Genomic DNA, 23,531 nt, shown 5'->3' on the forward strand with positions numbered 1-23,531 from the left:
GAAACACTTAGGAGCAAAGAAATTCACAATACTGAACCAAGCACCACCCTAGGAGAGGAGAGGAAACACAGTTCTGATTTATTTACTTTAACACTGTTCTGTTACGTACAGTATGCTGGGCTCTTTTTCTTTTGAAATAATGTAAACCTATAATATTTAAGTGTTAATATAAAAATATGTGTTAAGTGATAAATGTATATCTTGTTATGTTTTCTTTTGAATTGTTACCTAATAATTGTACTGTGCCATGCCTAATTCAGTTTCTCAAGCAGAAATGGATGAGTTAAACATTTGAACTGAAACCATCATGGAACAGAAATGATACATTTCTGGACATGGGTTCCTATTAAAATATTATGTACTCTCTCTCTTCTACAATGGGAATTCTGTAATGGGAATTTCCAAACACCTTGTATATGTCTCTCTCCCATGTCTCCTTTTTCTTCCCTTAATTTACAGTATATCCCACTTTCACAGTCTGCTCTCTCACATACACTGTCTTCTTTTGTCTTTCTTTCCCACTGACGCTCACTCTACCACACATAGGAAGTTTCGGATGGAGGAGGTGGGTAGGGGGTTAAAGTTGGCTGGTCTGTGAGAGTCCAGACTGCCTTATTCTTTTCAATCCACTATCTCTCACTGGCCGTCAGTGTCTACTCTCTCTGTGGCTCCACTGCCATTGTCTTCACCCATCCCTCTTTCTGTTTCACTGCCATTTTCTCTCACCCACCATCACTGATTCCTCTCTCTTTCTCTCCCACTGGCACTGTCTCTTCTCTTTTCCACCATCAAGGTCTCCCCACTCCTTTCTTTCAGCATAAAGAAGCACAAATTTGTTCAAATGACAAAATTTTTGGTGTGGAAGGCAGAATGAAGATTGGAAGATTGAAGCAGTTGCTTTTCCACATTTCTATCAGATTCTTTTAAAAAGGAACATAATAATCTTTTTTGTGCTTCTACAGGACCATTTTTCCACTGGTTGTCTTCTTTTCCCTATTATAGCAGGGTGTTCTGCTTATATAAAATGAATTCAGTAGGTCGTAAAGTTTTGACAGTTTATTAATATACTTCAACACATTTATATACTTTGACACAAATCAAGAAAAAATAAGTATGCATACATAAGGTTAACACAAAATAATTTTATTTTCATGCTTTCTGGATACTTAACTCATCAATCGCAATTCATCAAAAATGCACAGCTTATGATTTGTATCTTGAAAGAGTAAAAATTTTATTAGTAACATTTTTGTATATTTTCAGTCTCCCCAGTTTTATGTAATTTTTGGCGCTCATTTTAAGTTATTTTCAGACATGTGAAGACAGAACCTTTTTAGCCCATTTTTTGTCATTACGATACTAATTTGGACATATTTGTACTGGCATGAAGTGCCCATTATACAGAGACAGTGCATCATAAAGCTTTATTGGAGAAAATATGCTGACTGAAAACATAGTCCAGTAAAACCAGAATCCTTGCAATGACCAGAGAACCCTTGCCATGTGTTAACCACATCACTTAAAACTACATTTATGCCTCAGACTGGATATTATGTGCATATTGGATATTGTATATGCATAACTTTGAACCTCTGAATCTCGGTAATGGAGAATAGTATCAAAAATTATCAAAGTTCCCCAAGAATATAATTTTAAGAACAATGGTACAAATTTTGTTGACCTGCCATGAATAGAAATTATAGGAGCAGCCGTTCCCCAATCTGTACTTTTTGTACCCAAAATCATAGTTTTTTTAAGTTTTCTCAAGAACCACTCATGAACAAATGTTGCTTTTACAAGCTGCCAAAGGTCCACCCTAGACCACACCTAATGCAAAAGAATCATTTGATTTGCTCAATATGTCTGGACTGGAGGAAGTATGTAATGTTTAAATTTTGACCCTATCCAGTAGAATAGTTACAGTATGCATGTTCTTCCAAAAGGTATACATACAGTTGTGAGGCCAAGGGCTACATAAAACTACTTGGCCCTACATAAAACTACTTGTCCCCTTAGGTCTGTGATAACAGAATTTGAAATATGACCCCTTGAAAAATTATATTTTTGAGTGTGGCATTTTAGAACATACTGGTCATAACTGGATATGTCACGACCTTCTTTGACGCTATGATTTCATTACATTATGAATTAAATGGCAATTAGTATCATACAGCACCCTGTATTTTCATTTCAGTGAAATATTTCAACTGAAATGAAATATTTATGGACATAAAAGTTTTCTGGGTATGGCACCGCATCATATTGTATAAAACTGTCTGGAGAAAAACCAAAGTTTTGGCCACAGTTGCAGCAGCCTTCTTCTGGGTCTGCAGTAGAAAACTTTTATGTTGATTGACTCTGGCTGCAGACGTTTATGCAATTAGAAATATTTATGATTGAGAACATAGTAGAAATCTTGGTGTAAGAAAGCAGATTGGACAAATGTGTGAGTGAGGTGATTGTGACTGTGGGAAGTGGGGGCACCATGTCTGAAATCAATATCTGATTCCAATTTATCTACTTGAAAGGTGCTGTTATTGTAGACACATTTAGGGTTTCATGTACCATTAGGGACATATTAGCAGCCCTCTTTCCTATAACAGATCATATGGACAGACATTTAGCCCATTCCATGCAAATCACAACAAAGCATCTATTCCCTTATGTCCTCTGAACAATTTTTTGTTCAGGTGAGTGGTATCCAAAGTATACATTTCTCCATCTATCTACCTTCTCCCTGTGCTCTAGGGGCAGTCCACTACATGTTAATCAAAACCCAAGTAGATGTATGCTTAGATTTTTAAAAGAAACTTAATGATGTTTGCATGAATTCAGGGTCTTTAATTTCTCATGCCTAAATGTTCCAAATACATACCATTTTCTATCTCTCTCTTTGAGCCCATCATAATCAATCTGGTATTCATATCCTGGAAATCATTATAATTAGAGACTAACTTTAAATTTTCAGGGTATACTGCCAGTATAAAATGTTACTAATGGAATGCTTCTCTCAATTTGTCTTTCTCACTGCCACGTACTACAAAACAGAGTCAAACATCAGCAAAACCACTACTTTACTGAAGTGCACATGTTCACTATGTGACAATTCGAATATAAAAACAAGCTTTCCATTTGAATTTGATGAAGTTAAGAGTCAAAAAATTTCTGAGTTGATGAAAAAAAGGAAAAAAGACCTAAAATGTTTGGTTGTGACCTCAACAAAATAATCCAGGCCCCAAACACAACATTACCACAGAAAAACGAGATTAATCAGACTAGGTCTTAACCTGAATCAAAGAGTTTGTCTTAATATCATATGGGTTTGTAACGTGCAACTGAAAATAATTATAAATAAGCCATATGTATCAGAAAATCAAGTATAGATTTAAGTGTCTGAAAGTCCTTTGTGAAAGTATTTGTGTGGAGTGTAGACATGGATGATAAATAGTTTAGACAAGAAGAAAATAGAAGCTTTTGAAATGAGATGCTACAGAAGAATGCTGAAGATTAGATTGGTAGATCACATAACTAATGAGGAGATACTGAAAAGAATTGGGAAGGAGAGCAATTTGTGGTTCAACCTGACTAGAAGAAGGGATCAGTTGGTAGGACACATTCTGAGACATCAAGGGATCACTAATTTAGTACTGGAGAAAGCCTGTGGGATAAAATTGTAAAGGGAGACCAAGAAATAAATGCAGTAAGCAGATTCAAAAGGGTGTAGGTTGCAGTAGTTACTCAGAGATGAAGAGGCTTGCACAAGATAGAGTAGCATGGAGAGCTTCATCAAACCAGTCTTTAGACTGAAGGCCACAACAACAATAGCGAATCAGAAATACACAAACTAACGAAGGCTCCAAACTCAACCATACCATACAGAAGCCAGATTAATCAGAACAGACCTGAAACTGGATCACAGCAATGAATTTGTCTTAATACTGCAAAGATTCATTTTGTGAATCTTACAATAAGTAAAAACATAACCTAGTTTATCAGAAATAAATGTTAATAATAAACACTAAGTGAAAGTAAAATTCATTGGAAGCCATATAGGTAACAAGCAAAATTAAAGTCAAACAAAGTTAAATTAACCAAGGAGCTCAGTTGTGGTATGTTTTCAACTATGAAAAAACTTCACTTAAACTGTGTTGACAACTCTCCCTGCAGTATAACAGAATTACTTTCTGTGGCAATGCAACCAAAGTAAATACACAGGACAAAAGAACAGTAAGTCCTAGGAGGAGTTACAGTAACACCTTTTAACATCACATCACTTCAGTGGAGGAAAGAGTCTACAAGTTTCTTCTGCTATGCCATATCCAGTTGAAGCCACACACAGGTGATCAGATCCTAGATACCAACAGACTGAGATTCTGTTGAATGCTACATTGCACCCACTGTTCCAAACAGTCCCAGATATTTTCCGCGTGAGTGAGATTGGGTGCTTTAACATGCCAGTTGAGCTGTTACTGGGTACCTGAGTGTTTGCCAAACCAGGGATGTATGCTTCCAGTCCTGTGAACCTGGCTGCTGTTGTCACTTTTGAAGAAGGGAGTGTCCTCAGCATACTCAAATTGAAGATATAGAAGATATATATAACGCTCGTGCTTTGTACTTATGAAAATGAACATAAAATGTTTTTACTTTCAAATTACGTTATTCTCAAGTGATTAAATGGGATTTCTGCAATATCTTACAAGTATTGAAGCAGGAAATGTAACAAGGGTTCTGAAATACTTAAGTTGAAATAGGCTCATGCAGCCGACAATGGTTTACAGTAATTCTTCATTATATCTCACAACAAATGACCTGGATTTTTCATTTGTGAATTATGTACATTATGTGGAACAGATTTTATATTTTTCAAATAAATTTTGACATTCATGTTATGTAAATTCTTCAGTTCCAACAATTGGTGACTTGCAAATGCACTGACTCATACTGCCTTGAACTAATTTGTTCTAACTTGTATCAGGAGATATAAATATTATTATTGTGGTGTGTCAAGTATATCTTATTGAATGCTACACTATACTTCAAAGTGGCACAGATACTGACATTTTTTAGCTTAGTCACCAAGTATCTGTTAGCCACTGACCAGATTTTTCTGTAGTCTCCATCCACTCCTCAGTAACATGTCAGTTAGTTGTCTTGAAGATGTAAATCTTATTCAGTACTTCATGGCATTTTCTCTAAAAATGTACACAACACCATGATTTAGATTGCACTTTTCTACACATTTGTTAGCCTCAAAGTCATATTGTTGGGATGATGGTTAGTTTTTTTTCTATTTTGTAAAATTATTATTGCTTGTCATCAGGTCTGCACTCACAAACAATGAAGAGTTCAGTGGCAGAATTATTCAGATAAACTGTAAAGCCATTGAAGCACAAGTTAATTAAACATTGTCCATTAATCAGTGGTAATTCTAACAAGTCACTGAATAAAATATTTAAATGTGCCACACAACACAATTCATTTTTACATTATATATTTATTTATCTTTTGACAAAGTACATTGTACGGATCAAGAAATATTTTCATTTCATGCACCAACAGGTACATAGTTTTTACTGTATACTGTTTAACAAAAATATAATTTATTACAAAATTATTCTAGGGTTATTTCGTATTAAATTAGATTTTGTACAATTTTTCTTTTGATACAATAATGGTATTGCAATTGTTTTGAACTGTAGTGCACATAAATTCATTTACACTGTAATAACAGTTTTCTACGAGAAAATGTTTGAGACATTTTTTTGAAAATATTTTGTTGTTTATTTCTCTTAAGAATGAAGGGAGTTTTCCAAGGGCTTTTGGTCCAGTGTTTGATGGCTTTTTTTTGTATTTTGTGGTGTTGTGTGCAGGCTTATGGAAGAGGCTCTGTTTTCTTGTGTCATGGTTGTGTTGTGTGTTGTTATCTTTAGTATTGGGAGAATATTTGAATTTTGTCCAACAGAGGAGTTCGTATAGGTATATACTGGGTAATGTTAGTATTTTGAGAGCTTTAAATGCTGGTTTACATGAATCTTTCCATTTAAGGTTGGCTGTCATTCTTATGGCTCACAGTTCACATACTGACTTGAAATAATCCACCAGATAAAAGTACAATGCGTTATTAATAAAAGTCACAATGTTTAACAATGGCTCATTCTAACTTTCTACCAATCACAACACATTCCAGTCTAAATATTCATAAGCTAAATCACTTCAGGTTTTTAAACATCAACATTGCTGAGTTTTCGCAGATACTGATGCATGTACTTTCATGAACAACTTGTGCATAGCTGTTGTGAGAGCAATTACTAGGACCATACTTGACATAGGTGTTACATGCTTCTTATCTCAACCAGGACTGGGTGCAGACTGCAGACTTGGAGTTATATTTGACTATTAAAAGACTGGAATATAAACAAATTGTTATTTTGGAAAGCCTACAATCATTTGAAAAATCACTAGGTTAAATTTTGCTACTGCACAATGTCAGAAGTCAATCCAGGGTCTTCAGCTGTGCCATCATATTCTTCAATTGTTGTTATGGGATCAGATTTCCACATAGATTGAATTGTTGCAACAACTTGGTGTCATCACAATTTGTGTATGTCCATGGGAAATGCCCCAGTGGCATTATCTGGAGTATTCTCCTGATTTTTGCTGATGTGTTCCTGACATATGGAATAATTGCCATTGCAACCAGTTTATCTTCATCTTCAGCAGGCTGTGGTATCAGCTTCTTTGGTCTTAAGGCATGTTGTATCTGCGAGTTGTTGTATCCATTCATATGGAACATGTTCTGAAAGTGCTGCAATTCTGTAACTAGACTGTCACAGTCTTAGATTTTCCGTCCTTGTGCACTAATGCGCTCAGGACATCTTCTCCTTGTGAAGGGGCATGACTGCTGAAGGCATGTAAGTACAAACCTGCATGTGTTGGTTTGTGGTAGACTCCACATTTAAGCATGCCATCTGGTCTTTACCTGATGTTTCCAGAAATGGAAGATAATTTTTTTTATGTCACCATTGGGAATCTGATTTTCAGATCCAAGTGTTGCAGGAAGTCCTGTAGGTGATGTTGTCCATGTCACTAGACTACAAATGTATCATCAACATATCGAAAAAGCATGAAGGCTTGTAGATTGCTGACTCCAGAGTTTCTTCTTCAAATGCTTTCATAAACATATTGCCCACCACTTGTGAGTGTGGGCATCCCATCAAAACTCCATCAGTTTGTTCAAAATAATTTGCACTGAACAGAAATTAGGTTGATATAAGCATGATTTCCAACAGTTTCATTAGCATTGGCCCAAATTTTTCTCCTATGAGGTTTAGGGAGTCTCTTAGAGGTACCCAGATAAAGAGAGATATCACCATGAGGTCTTCATGGTCCAATATTAAGTCAGAAATATTGTGCCCGTTTGACGATGCCTCCCAGCTGAATACACAGGAAATATTCAAGATTTTCCTACGCCAGAAAAGGCTGAAATCACACATCAAGCTCCTCTATTGGGACAAGATGTGCAGCAAAATTAAGGAGCTTGGCAAGCTTTAAAACAGAAAGGAGTGCCTTTTAGCCTCCCTAGTATAAGTTATAAACAGATGATTACTTTTTGAAAACCATGCACACTGTTAACTATATACAATGTTTCCTCTGCAAGCCCAAAGTAAAAGGGCGCTCAGCTGAGTGAAAGACCAGCAAATCTATTTAAAAAATGAGTAAAAAAGCAGGGAAAGTACCTAATCATGAAGGCAGATGTCGACTGCCAGCTATGATAAAATGTCAGAAACATTATGCCTTAATAATATGGTAACTAAATTACTTTTTGTGTAACACTGATTTTGCAAATTTGTCTTAATACTACTTAAAAAATGATACTAATGTGTTGGAACATGCAATGTAGTTGAAAACTAATTTCAGATTAACACTGCATGACAGGACTGAAACCCTAACACTTGCATTTCATGGTTATACTTTTATCAGCTGAACTATCCAGCCACATCTCATAATCCTCCCTCAAAGCTTTAATTTTACCAGGACCTCTCTCTAAGCTTACAAACCTGAGAAACATTCTCCTGCATGCATGGGTCTGTGTTCAAGTCCCAGCTTTAATTTTACCAGGACCTCTCTCTAAGCTTACAAATCTGAGAAACATTCTCCTGTATGCATGGGTCTGTATTCAAGTCCCAGTGCAGCATACAGTTCTAATTTGCCAAGAAGTGTTAAAACTTTGCACAGTTTGCTGCAGAGTGCCTGATCTTGCACCTACCAGATTCTATCTATTCCTATCAGAAAAAAAATGTAACTGAAGGAAGCAGTTTCATGAATTCTGTGAAAATAAATAAATAAATAAAGATGCTGACTGATTACTTTTTTTGATAAACAGTTACCAAATAAGAGGGTTTTGAACAATTGTATATATATTGTTGCATTACTTCAATACAGGAAGGGGGAAATATTTCATATGCTTATTTAAATGCTATAAATATTTTGTTTTAACCCAATTCTGAAAATTTTTCTATATATTGTATAATAAGTGCTCAATTTCCTCTCAAGTTAATGAGTGTAGCTGAAATGCTGCAATGAAACACTTCATTGCAATGGTGCTATCATGTAAGTGAAGGATATGTGTGCATCTATTTGACTACTCATTTCAGTAAAGAAAATTCACATCTCTAAACCTGCAGTTTTGTTTTCCAGTTAAATATAAACTTGCAAATAACATCGTGAGATCAAAATACTGATATCAGAATTAAAAAATTAAACAATAATTTCTTTTTCAGGACTACACAAGAAGAGGCTAGAGCATTGTATAGGGAAGAGATGAACAGTTTTGTTAACAAAATGAACATTTCTGCCAGTGATGATGGGATAACAATTGAAAGTAATACAACAAGCCAGGCAAATCAGTCATTCAGCTTATTGGATTTTGTAACTTCTAATAATGAAACAAATCCAGAAAGTCTACTGGATGGATTGTATGAAACTGAAACTCTTATTTACATGTTTGTGGCAATTACTGTAGGACTGGTTGTTATTGCATTCACACGCTCTATAACATTCTACAACATTTGTATGAAATCATCAAGAAAGCTTCATGATACAATGTTCACTAATTTGATGAGAGCACCTATGCGATTTTTCAACACAAATCCTTCAGGTAATTTTATAAAACTCATATACAAAACACCTGTTTTTACATTATTTTATTCATGAAGGAAGCTGGTAACATCTATGATTATTATTAAATAATGATTATTTGGGGAGATGATGATTAGACACAAAGGTTTTTGAAAAACTGTTATTTTCCAGGCAAGTATGCCCATCTTTAGGTGTTTACATCTGCATTTACTGCATAGTTAATACCTTCTTAAAGATATCAGCTCATTAATAATGTGAGCTGTTGTTTCTGTTTCATACACAACATTATATATCACATGGTGCTGATATGTGTTCCATCAGATGATTTTTGTCAGTCCTTCTACATTAACACAGAGTTTTGTACAGCCACCTGTTATGTGTAAAGAAACAGTACAGCAAAGTTATCCAGAATAAACACTTCAGATTATTATAACAGTGCTCAAAGCACAAACATGTACTTTGCACATTAGAAGCTTCTGAATAGCACCTGTGGTTGTGTTCAGTGTTATTCAAAAATTTTTCATTCCTTTTGTGCTGCATTATAATTTTGTGTCTGTGTTGCTTAGCACTATGAAAAATTGAACAGACCTGATAAGTTCCCAAATTCTTGTTTCACTGTAATGGATTATCAATATGCAATTATTTTTAGTAAGTAAAGCATTTGTCCTAGCATGGATGAAAAGTGTGTGTGTCATCAACTAAGACATTAAGGTACCAATGACAGTTCATCTACAAGGCTGCTCAGTTGTGTCTATAACAAAATGCAGATGATGACTCTAATAGGCTGAAAAAAGGAAAATAAAAATTCAACAAATGAACAAAGAAAAATTGAATATTTTCATGATGATGATGGTAAGTGTAGAGATTAAACATGAACATAATATGATTGAAAAGTGAGAAGTTATTTCATAGTTATGTTATGTGATGTCATGTGCTCATGGATAAATTCCCAGTTACCATTAATTAAGAATTCTGACCTCTTACATTTGAACTGCAAAGTCAGAATAACTGTGTATGTCTCTGTTAATGCAGGCTTTGTCTCCTCCTTCAACTTCTTTTATGCTGGAAGCTGAAAAGGTCTTTTTACAAATCTCATCTTATGTAAATTGAAGATGGAGGGAGGGAGAAAGGAAGGGAAATCGAAGGAACTGATTGTACCATGAGCATCAGGGCCTAAAGTAGAATAAGCAGTGTGAAAATTTGTGTTGGACTGGGACTCAAACCTGGGACCTCCTGTTTACTAGGCTTTTGCATTAATCAATGCACCACCCAGACACAGTTCTGAATGCAAATAGACAGACTATTATAGCATATTCCTTGGCCAACACATATTTCCACCTAGTGCCACCTATTCACAGTCCCAATCCATTTTCTTGCTCGTTAATTTTAGATTACCACTGGAGGTTGAACATTCTAGATTCACATATTTTACTGTTCACATCACTTATTCTGCATACTCTTTCATTAATTGTACCAATATACATTTGTATTGTGATATATTGTGAAAGGCTGAACATTTGTGAGTGCCGCAATGAACTAGTACTGTTATCGTCAACTATAGGCTTAAACTAAATTGGGCTCCTTTAAAATTTTTTTGGACAGTAGGCCTATCCTTATTCAAAACAGTCTATCTCTAACTTCACTGTACAATTATGTGACAAACAGATTACTTTCAGAATTTTTGGAAGCTTAGAAAGCTATATTTTCATATGTTAATGGTGTGAGTGTTTTGGATACATAATTTAAATCATAGCAAATCAGAACTTGTGGTTCACAGATTCAGACAAGGATTACATCGCCCCTGAATTTCATTGTATATCAATGCACACAAAAGTGCATTTTTGAGAAATTTCGGAAGCTACCACTGTCCTTTGCATAATCTATGACCAATTTGTAACAAATCAGGGTTTTTGATTTAGTTACTGTAGCAAATCTTCTAACATACTGTGTTAAATCTAGTTTTCCCTTAAAGAGGAGTAGCCCTATATATTATCAGCATTTTTCATAAATTAACTCTGTTTTCAAGTTTGCTAACAACTGTAATTAACATCAAAACATTTTAGGAAACCAATAATTTTTCCCATAGGTTTCTGCATTGACTTAATAGAAATCCCATTTTGTGTATCTGCTTGAATTCTCATGAGGGAACTAGCAACATTTTAGCTCAATAGATTAAAAGAAAATCAGCAGGTTTAATTTAAAGTTATTTGTTCACAGGCTAATAATAGATTGCACCAACCAAAATGCAGGCCCACTGTGAATGCAGTCCTCAAAGATGGGATGAGTTGGTTGATGTTTGTAAGTAGCTGGAAATCACCCTGACTTCTGTCAAATGATTGGAAGCTGCTGTGAATCGGTCTGTTGGAATAGCTCCTGAGAGTCGTTTACCTTTGGTACCTGTACCAGAGGTACCTCAAGTACTATCTGCTCTTGTGGATCCTGTCTCCTCTGTGGAAAGTACAGGATCTGTCATTACCCATCCACTTGATTGCAAGTGGCATGTCAATGGTTGATATAGGTGTCCTGTACAGGATGGATAGGGACCAGGGAGGATCCAAGGTGTTGTACTGATCTCTCTAGTCAACAAGTTTGAGATTCTGTCTTTCACTGAAACTGAAACTGAACCAGTGAGACTCATTTCACCTGTTTTTGGGGAACCTGTTTTGTCTGCTATTAGGAGGCAAATACAAGAGAGTAGGGGTCTACTGATTGTCTGAAGTTCAAACACATGGTGAATGATGGTACCCGTGACGGAAATGGCAGCAAGGGACAGGAAAGGACACCAGGTGCACTCAGTTTGTGTGCCTGGGAGCCTCATTCCACACACTGAAAAGACTATTCCAGCAGCCATTGAGGGAACAGGTTGCAACCAACTGCAGACTGTGGCACACAATGGAACAAATTATGCCTGCTGTTTGGGCTTGGAGGTCTTTCTTGGGTCACTCCAGTGACTGTCAGAGAAGGCTGAGAAGACCAGCCTTGCACATGGAGTTTCAGTGAAGTTCACAATTTGCAGCATTGTCCCTAGAACTGATGGTAGTCCCTTTGCTCCTGACTCAAGTAGGAGGACTGAACCAGAGACACTGAAAGTTCTGTGACAAGCTAGGCTGAAACTTTCAGAACTTGCGCCATAGGGCTGAGAACTGTAGGGTCCCCATAAGTAGGTCAGGTGTGCATTACACAGCAGAGGCTGCTACTCAAGTAGCTGACTGTGTGGGGGGAAGGGAGGGGGTTCACACAAGGATTTTTTTAGATTAGGCAACTCTCCATCTAATCCAGATAATGACAGCTTTAGAAAACCCAGAAATATCATTGTGAGATTAAAAGAAATGCCTGCCACAGGTGAGAGTATTAAAATCCTAATGGTAAACTGCTGAAGCATTGACAACACACAACTAAAACAGGCAGAAATATATATATATATATATATATATATATATATATATATATATATATATATATATGTGTGTGTGTGTGTGTGTATGTATGTATGTATGTATATATATACACTCCTGGAAATGGAAAAAAGAACACATTGACACCGGTGTGTCAGACCCACCATACTTGCTCCGGACACTGCGAGAGGGCTGTACAAGCAATGATCACACGCACGGCACAGCAGACACACCAGGAACCGCGGTGTTGGCCGTCGAATGGCGCTAGCTGCGCAGCATTTGTGCACCGCCGCCGTCAGTGTCAGCCAGTTTGCCGTGGCACACGGAGCTCCATCGCAGTCTTTAACACTGGTAGCATACCGCGACAGCGTGGACGTGAACCGTATGTGCAGTTGACGGACTTTGAGCGAGGGCGTATAGTGGGCATGCGGGAGGCCGGGTGGACGTACCGCCGAATTGCTCAACACGTGGGGCGTGAGGTCTCCACAATACATCGATGTTGTCACCAGTGGTCGGCGGAAGGTGCACGTGCCCGTCGACCTGGGACCGGACCGCAGCGACGCACGGATGCACGCCGAGACCGTAGGATCCTACGCAGTGCCGTAGGGGACCGTACCGCCACTTCCCAGCAAATTAGGGACACTGTTGCTCCTGGGGTATCGGCGAGGACCATTCGCAACCGTCTCCATGAAGCTGGGCTACGGTCCCGCACACCGTTAGGCCATCTTCCGCTCACGCCCCAACATCGTGCAGCCCGCCTCCAGTGGTGTCGCGACAAGCGTGAATGGAGGGACGAATGGAGACGTGTCGTCCTCAGTGATGAGAGTCGCTTCTGCCTTGGTGCCAATGATGGTCGTATGTGTGTTTGGCGCTGTGCAGGTGAGCGCCACAATCAGGACTGCATACGACCGAGGCACACAGGGCCAACACCCGGCATCATGGTGTGGGGAGCGATGTCCTACACTGGCCGTACACCACTGGTGATCGTCGAGGGGACACTGAATAGTGCACGGTACATCCAAACCGTCATCGAACCCATCGTTCTACCATTCCTAGACCGGCAAGGGAACTTGCTGTTCCAACAGGACAATGCACGTCCGCATGTATCCCGTGCCACCCAACGTGCTCTAGAAGGTGTAAGTCAACTACCCTGCCAGCAAGATCTCCGGATCTGTCCCCCATTGAGCATGTTTGGGACTGGATGATGTGTCGTCTCACGCGGTCTCCACGTCCAGCATGAACGCTGGTCCAACTGAGGCGCCAGGTGGAAATGGCATGGCAAGCCGTTCCACAGGACTACATCCAGCATCTCTACGATCGTCTCCATGGGAGAATAGCAGCCTGCATTGCTGCGAAAGGTGGATATACACTGTACTAGTGCCGACATTGTGCATGCTCTGTTGCCTGTGTCTATGTGCCTGTGGTTCTGTTAGTGTGATCATGTGATGTATCTGACCCCAGGAATGTGTCAATAAAGTTTCCCCTTCCTGGGACAATGAATTCACGGTGTTCTTATTTCAATTTCCAGGAGTGTGTGTGTATATATATATATATATATATATATATATATATATATATATATATATATATATATATATATATATATATATATATATGAGACCAGTGACATAGAATCTAAATAAGAAACTTGACACTTTCCACACAGGTCAGGAGCATGTAGAGGAAGTCTGGCTCAAGTTTAAAAGAATAGCTGACGATGCTCTGGATAGATATGTACCCAGAACAACAGTTCATAATGGGAGGGAATCTCCACAGTATACAGTCACAGTAAAGAAACTTCTAAAGAAAATTACTGCATAAAGGTGTAAAACAAAGAGTAGCACTGTAGACAGAGAGATACTGAATGAAATATGTTTGGCAACCATGAGAGCAATGCTTGATGTCTTCAGTGACTACTGTAGGAGAATATTATAAAATGACATTTCACAAAATCCAAAGAAATTCTGGTCATATGCAAAGGCTGTTAGTTGCACCAAAGTTAGTGTCCACTCCCTAGTGAATGAGACAGGAACTGAAACTGAGGTTAGCCGTGAAAAAGCTGAAATGTTTAACTCCATTTTCAAATATTTCTTTACAAAGTAAAACCCGGGAAAATTGCCCCAATTTAATCCTCATACCATTGAAAAAACGAATGAAATAAGTATTAGTGTCAGTAGTGTTGAGAAACAGCTGCTATCATTAAAATTCAACAAAGCTCCATGTCCTGATGGAATCCCTGTCAGATTCTATATTGAATATGCAGCTGAGTTAGCCCCTCTTCTAACTATAATCTATTGTAGATCCCTCAAACAAAAAACTTTGCCCAATTCTTGGGAAAAAGCACAGGTTATATCCATCTAAAAGGAGGGTAGTAGAAGAGATCCACAAAACTACTGTCCAATATCGTTGACAACTATTTGCTGTAGAATCTTAGACCATATTATGAGCTCAAACATAATGAGGTATCCTGAACAGAATGACCTTCTCAGTGCCAACCAGCATGGTTTTCAAAGACACTGATCATGTGAAACCAGCTTGCTCTTTTCTCACATGACATACTGGAAGCTCTGCATCAAGGCAACCAGGTATATGCAGTGTTTCTTGATTTCCAAAAAGCATTTGGCTCAGTACTGCACCTACTCTCATCATCAAAAGTATGATCATATGGGGTATCAAGTGAAATATGTGACTGGATTGAGAGCTTTTTGGTAGGGAGGACACAGCATGTTATCTTGGATGGAGAGTCATCATCAGGCATACATGTATCCTTGGATGTAGTCCAAGGAAGAGTGTTGGAACCCTTGCTGTTCATGTTGTGTATTAATAACCTTTCAGACAACATTAATAGTAAAATCAGGCTATTTGCAGATGATGCTGTTAATGAAGTACTGTCTGAGAGAAGCTGCATACCGTATTTACTCGAATCTAAGCCGCACTTTTTTTCCGGTTTTCGTAATCCAAAAAACCGCCTGCGGCTTAGAATCGAGTGCAAAGCAAGCGGAAGTTATGAAAAATGTTGGTATGTGCCGCCACAACTAACTTCTGCCTTCGAATATATGTAGCGCTACGCAGGCATGCTTTGTAGGCACAAAGATAAATACTGGTGCCAAAACCTCTGCGTCAGTAAATAAATTTAAAAAAAAAGTTGAAGACGAGCTTTTTTTCTCCGCCGCGAGTTTCGACCACTGCATTTTCATACATTATCCAACGAAGTAAATACAAATTCCATATTGTTCATCTTCGAATGTAGCACAATTTCAGTGTACTACGAAAATCCGACTGGCAAGACTGTTTGTGTTTGGGATGTTTGTCAATATGGCCAACTCTACATTCTGAATTTTTTCCTACCTGTGAGAAGAGATGGTTGCTAATAGGAACTTTTATGAATTGTGAATCACATCCAGTATTCTCTTCACCATAAGAATAATACGAATATAAACATTTTGCCACGTATTCTTTCGTGTTTGCTGCTATCTCATTTAAATCCTGTCTGCCTAATAAACTACGAAACTAGAGTGAGACAACAGCAAACGCGGAAGAATATATGTATCGTGTCATGTTTATATTTGTATTATTCTTATGCCTAATAGTGATACAGTCAGAAATGAAGCACGGCAAGTGACTAGATTTTTTAATCTAAGATGACTCTAATTTCTGTGCAGAATTTGATGTAATAAAGAAGCGGCCGCAAAGATTTTCAAACGGAGAAAAATTTTCTCCTAACTCTCGTTCAGAACATGTTCTATCATACGCAGTCTATTATTTGATTCTTGTTGATCATTATCAAAGAAAGCAGCAGTGTGAGTAACAACAAATAGCAGTCTCTTGCCATTGTTTCGCTAATGAGACGATTCCTCTCTTTTTTTTAATTGTACGTGGCGGTAGCGCGCACAAAAGCAAGCCATGCCGCGAGCCGCGACAGGCCGTAAACACGCACTATCAGAATGGGACAAACAATGCATGACACAGTGCAGTAATGATGATGATGATGATGTTTGGTTTGTGGGGCGCTCAACTGCGTGGTTATCAGCGCCCGTACAATTACCCAATCTTTGCTCAGTCCAATTTCGCCACTTTCCTGGATGATGATGAAATGATGAGGACAACACAAACACCCAGTCATCTCGAGGCAGGTGAAAATCCCTGACCCCGCCGGGAATCGAACCCGGGACCCCGTGCTCGGGAAGCGAGAACGCTACCGCGAGACCACGAGCGGCGGACTGCAGTAATGCATTTTCAGCTTAAGAGTGACACAAACACCTATAACAAAGAAAACGGCACTTATCAGATCAAAGCAAAATAAGCAATCGATTCAAACCAGACGAAGCACGTGAAAAAGGAAGGGTACCCATATAAATACGGACGGAGCGCCTGACGCATAGCAATGGCTACGTGGTAAAGCTTAACTGCTAAGCTTATGACTCGAACCAAACTACTGTAGCTGTATCGTCATTCATTCGACCTAAATTGTGTCTCATATTGCAATGGACCAACTTTGTTTCGATTTGGAGGTGCGGCCTAAAACTTTTCTCTCCCCTTGAATTTCGAGTCTCAAATTTCAGGTGCGGCTTAGATTCGGGAAATTTTTTTTTCTTTATTTTGAGTCTCATTTTTCAGGTGCGGCTTAGATTTGAGTGCGGCTTAGATTCGAGTAAATACGGTACATATCAGTCAGATCTTGATAAGATTTCAACATGGTTAGAAATTGACAGCTTGCTCTAAATGTTCAGAATGTAAAATTTTATGCTTTATAAAATGAAAAAAAAAAACATAGTATCCTATGATTATCATATCAATGAGTCCCTGTTGGAGTTGGCCAACTGATACAAATGCCTGGTCATAGCACTTTGTAGGGATATGAAGTGTAATGATCACATAGGTTCAGTCATGGGTAAAGCAAATGGTAGACTTTGGTTTCTTGGCAGAATTGTGGGGACTGCAGTCAGTCTACAAAAGAGATTACTTACAAATCACTCATGTGACCAGTTCTAGAATACTGCTCAAGTGGCTGGCTCTGAGCACTATGGGACTCAACATCTTAGGTCATAAGTCCCCTAGAACTTAGAACTACTTAAACCTAACTAACCTAAGGACATCACACACACCCATGCCCGCGGCAGGATTCGAACCTGCGACCGTAGCAGTCCCGCGGTTCCGGACTGCAGCGCCAGAACCGCTAGTCCACCGCGGCCGGCTTACTGCTCAAGTGTGTGGGATCTGTATCAGATAGAACTAACAGGGTATATTTAATGTAAACAGAAAGCACAGCACGTATGATCACAGGTTTGTTTAATCCATGGCAGAGTGTCACAGAGACACTGAAGGAACTGAACTGGCAAACTCTTGAAGGCAGACATAAACTATTCCGAGGAAGTCTATTAACAAAGTTTCAAGAACCAGCTTCAAATGATTACTCTAGAGGTACACTACAACCTCTAACAACCTCTATGTATCACTCACATAGATATTGTGAGGTTAAGATCAGAATAATTACTGCACACACAGAGGCATTCAAATGATCATTCTTCTCACACTCCATGTGTGAATGGATTAGGAAGAAACCCTAATAACTGATACAATGCCATGCACCTCATGATGGTACAGATGTAAATGTGCATCTGCACTAATGGCCGTAGATTCACAGCACATCAAGGTGTGTCGGTTATATGAATGCATGGTGTCTGTTCCTTCATTCATGTCCAAAAGAACAGATACCACAAATCCATATAACTGATACTCCTTGATAGATCTATGAATACACAACTGTCAGAGCAGATGCACATTTATGTTCAACATCCAGTGGGAATATAAAATTAGTGAGCATTGACGACATGGACAGGGCTGCAGGTAAGTGGTGGTGCTTGTGTGTATGTGGTTACACCAAGGAATATGCTGAAACAGTCCACGTATTTGTGATTAATAAGGTGTCCAGGTGACACAGACTATCGCAGTCACCTAGTAAGCAGGAGATTGTGGGTTCGAGTCCCAGTCTGACATTCCTCACTACTGGTTCTGCATAAAATTGTGATGCATCTGACATCATCATTTCCTTCCCTTTCCTTTCCTTTCTCCTCCACTTTTGATTTACACCTTGCATTAGTATAATAAATCTCAGCTTTCTGGTAAATAATTTAGAGGCCTTCTTCATTAATATGAATATACTGATCTATTCATTGCAGTAGTTGAACAGTTCATACTATACTGTATGACAAAATAGCTCCGTCATTACATTTTCTCAACACAATTTTTTCTGATTGTAACTGATGAACATTCTCACTTGAATGATAGCTACCAGAATGTCTCTAAGACTCTCCAGATATCACTGATATCAGTGATGTCCTTCTTCCTTTGAGCACACCATATCTCCAAAGACAGGGAGCACACCATATCTCCAAGACAGGATCTGATGAAATGGAATAAATCACCACTGAGCAGGTGCCATGGAATATGATAAAGTATCTATTCTCATCCTAGCTTGCAGATGCTTTGCATCCATTCAATGTAAGATCACATGTGAAAATGAGAAACCAAATTCCTACATAGCATACATTCTAAACTAATTACTGAAATAAACTCCTGTGGTGGCAATCGTCGTGTATCAGTTTGGTATACATTGTGCGAGACCTCACTTTACTAAAGTGATATGGTACACTACAAATGCAAGTTGTGGATGAGAGCTAGAAAAATTAAAATAAGAAGAATGTAGCATAAAATAGCAACATGTGTATGACGAGAGTCTAGATTATGCTGCTGTAGAGTGCAGTATCCAAATAATCTGACCAATGAAACACAGGATGTGATCAAAAGTATTCAGACACCGCCTAAAACATACATATTTCATATTAGGTGCATTGTGCTGCCACCAACTGCCAGGTACTCCATATCAGCGACCTCAGTAAGTCATTAGACATCATGAGAGAGCAGAATGGGGCACTCCGCGGAACTCACAGACTTCGAACATGGTCAGGTGATTGGGTGTCACTTGTGTCATACATCTGTACATAAGATTTCCACACTCCTAAACATTCCTAGGTTCACTGTTTCCAATGTGACTGTGAAGTGGAAACACGAAGGGACAAGTACAGCACAAAAGTGTACAGGCCAAACTCATCTGTTGACTGACATAGACTGCTGACAGTTGAAAAGAGTCATAATATGTAATGGGCAGACATATATCCAGACCATCACACAGGAATTCCAAACTGCAATTACTATGAAAGTTAGGCAGGAGGTGTGAAACCTTGGATTTAATGGTTGAGTGGATGCTCATAAGCCACACATCACACTGGTAAATGCCGAACGACGCCTCAGTTGGTGTATGGAGAGTAAACATTGGATGACTGAACACTGGAAAAACGTGTGGAGTGACGAATCATGGTACACAATGTGGTGATACGATGGCAGGGTGTGGGTATGGCAAATGCCTGGTGAAGTTCATTTGCCAGCATGTGTAGTGTGAACAGTAAAATTTGGAGGTGTTGGTGTTATGGTGTGGTCATGTTTTTCATGGAGGGGGCTACGATAGTGAAGCGGAAACATGAAGGGACACATATAGCACAAAAGTGTACAGGCCAACCTCTTCTGTTGACTGACAGAGACTGCCAACAGCTGAAGAGGGTCATAATGTGTAATGGGCAGACACCTATCCAGACCATCACACAGGAATTCCAAACTGCAAGTACTATGACAGTTAGGCAGGAGGTGTGAAAACTTGGATTTAATGGTTGAGCGGCTGCTCATAAGCCACACATCACACTGGTAAATGCTGAATGATGCCTCACTTGGTGTAAGAAGAGTTAACATTGGATGATTGAACAGTGGAAAAATGTGTGGAGTGACAAATCTTGGTACTCAATGTGGCAATACTATGGCAGGGTGTGGGCATGGTGAATGGGCAGTGAAGTTCATTTGCCAGCATATGTAGTGTGAACAGTAAAATTTGGAGGCAGTGGTGTTATGGCATGGTCATGTTTTTCATGGAGGGGGCTTGCACACCTTGTTGTTTTGAGTGACACTATCACAGCATAGGCATACTTTGATGTTTTAAGCACCTTCTTGCTTCCCACTGTTGAAGAGCAATTTGGGGATGGCAATTGCATCTTTCAAGATGATCAAGCACCTGTCCATAATGCATGGCCTGTGGCGGAGTGGATACATGACAATAACATCCCTGTAATGGACTCCTATAGAATACCTTTGGGATGTTTTGGAATGCTGACTTCATGCCAGACCTCACCGACCGACATCGATACCTCTTCGCAGTGCAGCACTTTGTGAAGAATGGGCTGCCATTCCCCAAGAAACTTTCTAGCACCTGATTGAACATATGCCTGCAGCAGTCATCAAGGCTAAGGGTGAGCCAGCACCATATTGAATGCCAGCATTACCAATGGAGGGTGCCATGAACTTGTATGTCATTTTCAGCAAGGTGTCTGGATACTTTTGATCACATAGTGTAAGCGCTATTATATTCTACAACTTGTTTCAGTGCTCTTTCTCTCATGCCTGTTTACTTGCTTTCTTCTACATCCCATCTGGCTCTTTCTCTGCAATCACTAATTTTTTTAAGTTTTGAAATTTTTTGAATTCTTATCTGTTGCTTCTGCTTGCAGAACTGTTATCTCTGCCCCACTAAATAAAATAATAATTTATGCCAAATTGATAAAATTATATTAAAGTAGAAATGAGCCATCATCAGTTGTTAGTAAGAAGTAATTGCTTGATCATGTGCTTCAAGCGAGTAGGTAGTAGTTAAAGGTGGATACTGTCGCACTGAAACAAAGATATGGTGCTAAATTACTATGAGCAATTTGTGGACTTGAACTTAGGTTTGTGATGGAGAAATTAACTGTATTGCTTGTTCTAGTAAAAATGTAAATGTTTTAATAACTACTGTATCAATGAAAACATTTTCTGTTGCCATAACTGAACATCCAAAATTTTCATTTCAATATAAATTATTCTTCACCTAACATTTCTTATGTAAAAATTTTGTTTCAGGTCGTATATTAAATAGGTTTTCAAAAGACATGGGAGCAGTTGATGAAATTCTTCCAAAGGCTGTTATGGATGCAACTCAAGTTAGTATTTAGTTACAGTTTCTTTAATTAACTGCATTTCATGTGCTATATTTTTTTCCTTTTACAATTAATCAAGTCACACTTCAGGAAATATCACACTACTTTCAGCATGAATGCCATTAGTTATCATATTCAGTTTTTGTTCTTTGTCATCATAACAGAAAACCCAATTTCCATCAAAATTAGCACAAAATTTTGGAAATATGTCAGTGCTGAGTGTCTGATCATACAATGTGAGCTACATAAAAATTGTTCATTTCAACAAAAAATAACATACAAAATCTGACTAGGACAAAGAATTGAATAATTAGGCCAGCTGGGGTGGCCAAGCGGTCCTAGGCACTACTGTCTGGAACTGCGCGACTGCTACGGTCACAGGTTCGAATCCTGCCTCGAGCATGGGTGTGTGTGATGTCCTTCGGTTATTGTTGTTGTGGTCTTCAGTCCTGAGACTGGTTTGATGCAGCTCTCCATGCTACTCTATCCTGTGCAAGCTTCTTCATCTCCCCAGTACTTACAGCAACCTACGTCCTTCTGAATCTGCTTAGTGTATTCATCTCTTGGTCTCCCTCTATGATTTTTACCCTCCACACTGCCCTCCAATGCTAAATTTGTGATCCCTTGGTGCCTCAGAACATGTCCTCCCAACCGGTCCCTTCTTCTTGTCAAGTTGTGCCACAAACTCCTCTTCTCCCCAATTCTATTCAATACCTCCTCATTAGTTATGTGATCTACCCATCTAATCTTCAGCATTCCTCTGTAGCACCACATTTCGAAAGCTTCTATTCTCTTCTTGTCCAAACTATTTATCGTCATGTTTCACTTCCATACATGGCTACACTCCATACAAATACTTTCAGAAACGACTTCCTGACACTTAAATATATACTCAATGTTAACAAATTTCTCTTCTTCAGAAACGCTTTTCTTGCCATTGCCAGTCTACATTTTATATCCTCTCTACTTCGACCATCATCAGTTATTTTGCTCCCCAAATAGCAAAACTTCTTTACTACTTTAAGTGTCTCATTTCCTAATCTAATTCCCTCAGCATCACCCGACTTAATTCGACTACATTCCATTATCCTCATTTTGCTTTTGTTGATGTTCATCTTATATCCTCCTTTCAACACACTGTCCATTCCATTCAACTGCTCTTCCAAGTCCTTAGCTGTCACTGACAGAGTTACAATGTCATCGGTGAACCGTAAAGTTTTTATTTCTTCTCCATGGATTTTAATACCTACTCCGAATTTTTCTTTTGTTTCCTTTACTGCTTGCTCAATATACAGATTGAATAACATCGGGGAGAGGCTACAACACTGTTTCACTCCCTCCCCAACCGCTGCTTCCCTTTCATGTCCCTCGACTCTTATAACTGCCATCTGGTTTCTGTACAAATTGTAAATAGCCTTTCGCTCCCTGTACTTTACCCCTGCCACCTTCAGAATTTGAAAGAGAGTATTCCAGTCAACATTGTCAAAAGCTTTCTCTAAGTCTACAAATGCTAGAAACGTAGGTTTGTCTTTCCTTAATCTTTCTTCTTCTAAGATAAGTCGTAAGGTCAGTATTGCTTCACGTGTTCCAATATTTCTACGGAATCCAAACTGATCTTCCCCAAGGTCGGCTTCTACCAGTTTTTCCATTTGCCTGTAAAGAATTTGTGTTAGTATTTTCCAGCTGTGGCTTATTAAACTGATTTTTCGGTAATTTTCACATCTGTCAACACCTGCTTTCTTTGGGATTGGAATTATTATATTCTTCTTGAAGTCTGAGGGTACTTCACACAGTATTGTATCTCCCATTTCGTCTTCGTCTACATTCTCTTCCATTTCCAGAATATTGTCCTCAAGTACGTCGCCCTTGTATAGACCCGCTATATACTCCTTCCACCTTTCTGCTTTCCCTTCTTTGCTTA

General features: G+C 38.7%; 1 protein-coding gene across 3 annotated transcripts in view; it reads left to right on the top strand.

Annotated features, from left to right (window-relative positions):
- Positions 1-23,531, top strand: part of LOC126162587 (ATP-binding cassette sub-family C member 4-like) — a 318,245-nt gene that overhangs the window by 218,704 nt on the left and 76,010 nt on the right. For all 3 annotated transcript variants that reach the window (XM_049919187.1, XM_049919189.1, XM_049919188.1), the window contains exons 15-16: positions 8,781-9,157; positions 21,534-21,613. In XM_049919187.1, coding sequence (XP_049775144.1) covers positions 8,781-9,157; positions 21,534-21,613 — 457 coding nt within the window. The remainder of the gene's footprint in view (positions 1-8,780; positions 9,158-21,533; positions 21,614-23,531) is intronic.

The sequence above is a fragment of the Schistocerca cancellata genome, chromosome 2 (assembly GCF_023864275.1).
Source record: "Schistocerca cancellata isolate TAMUIC-IGC-003103 chromosome 2, iqSchCanc2.1, whole genome shotgun sequence".
NCBI classification, from domain to species: Eukaryota; Metazoa; Arthropoda; class Insecta; order Orthoptera; family Acrididae; genus Schistocerca; species Schistocerca cancellata.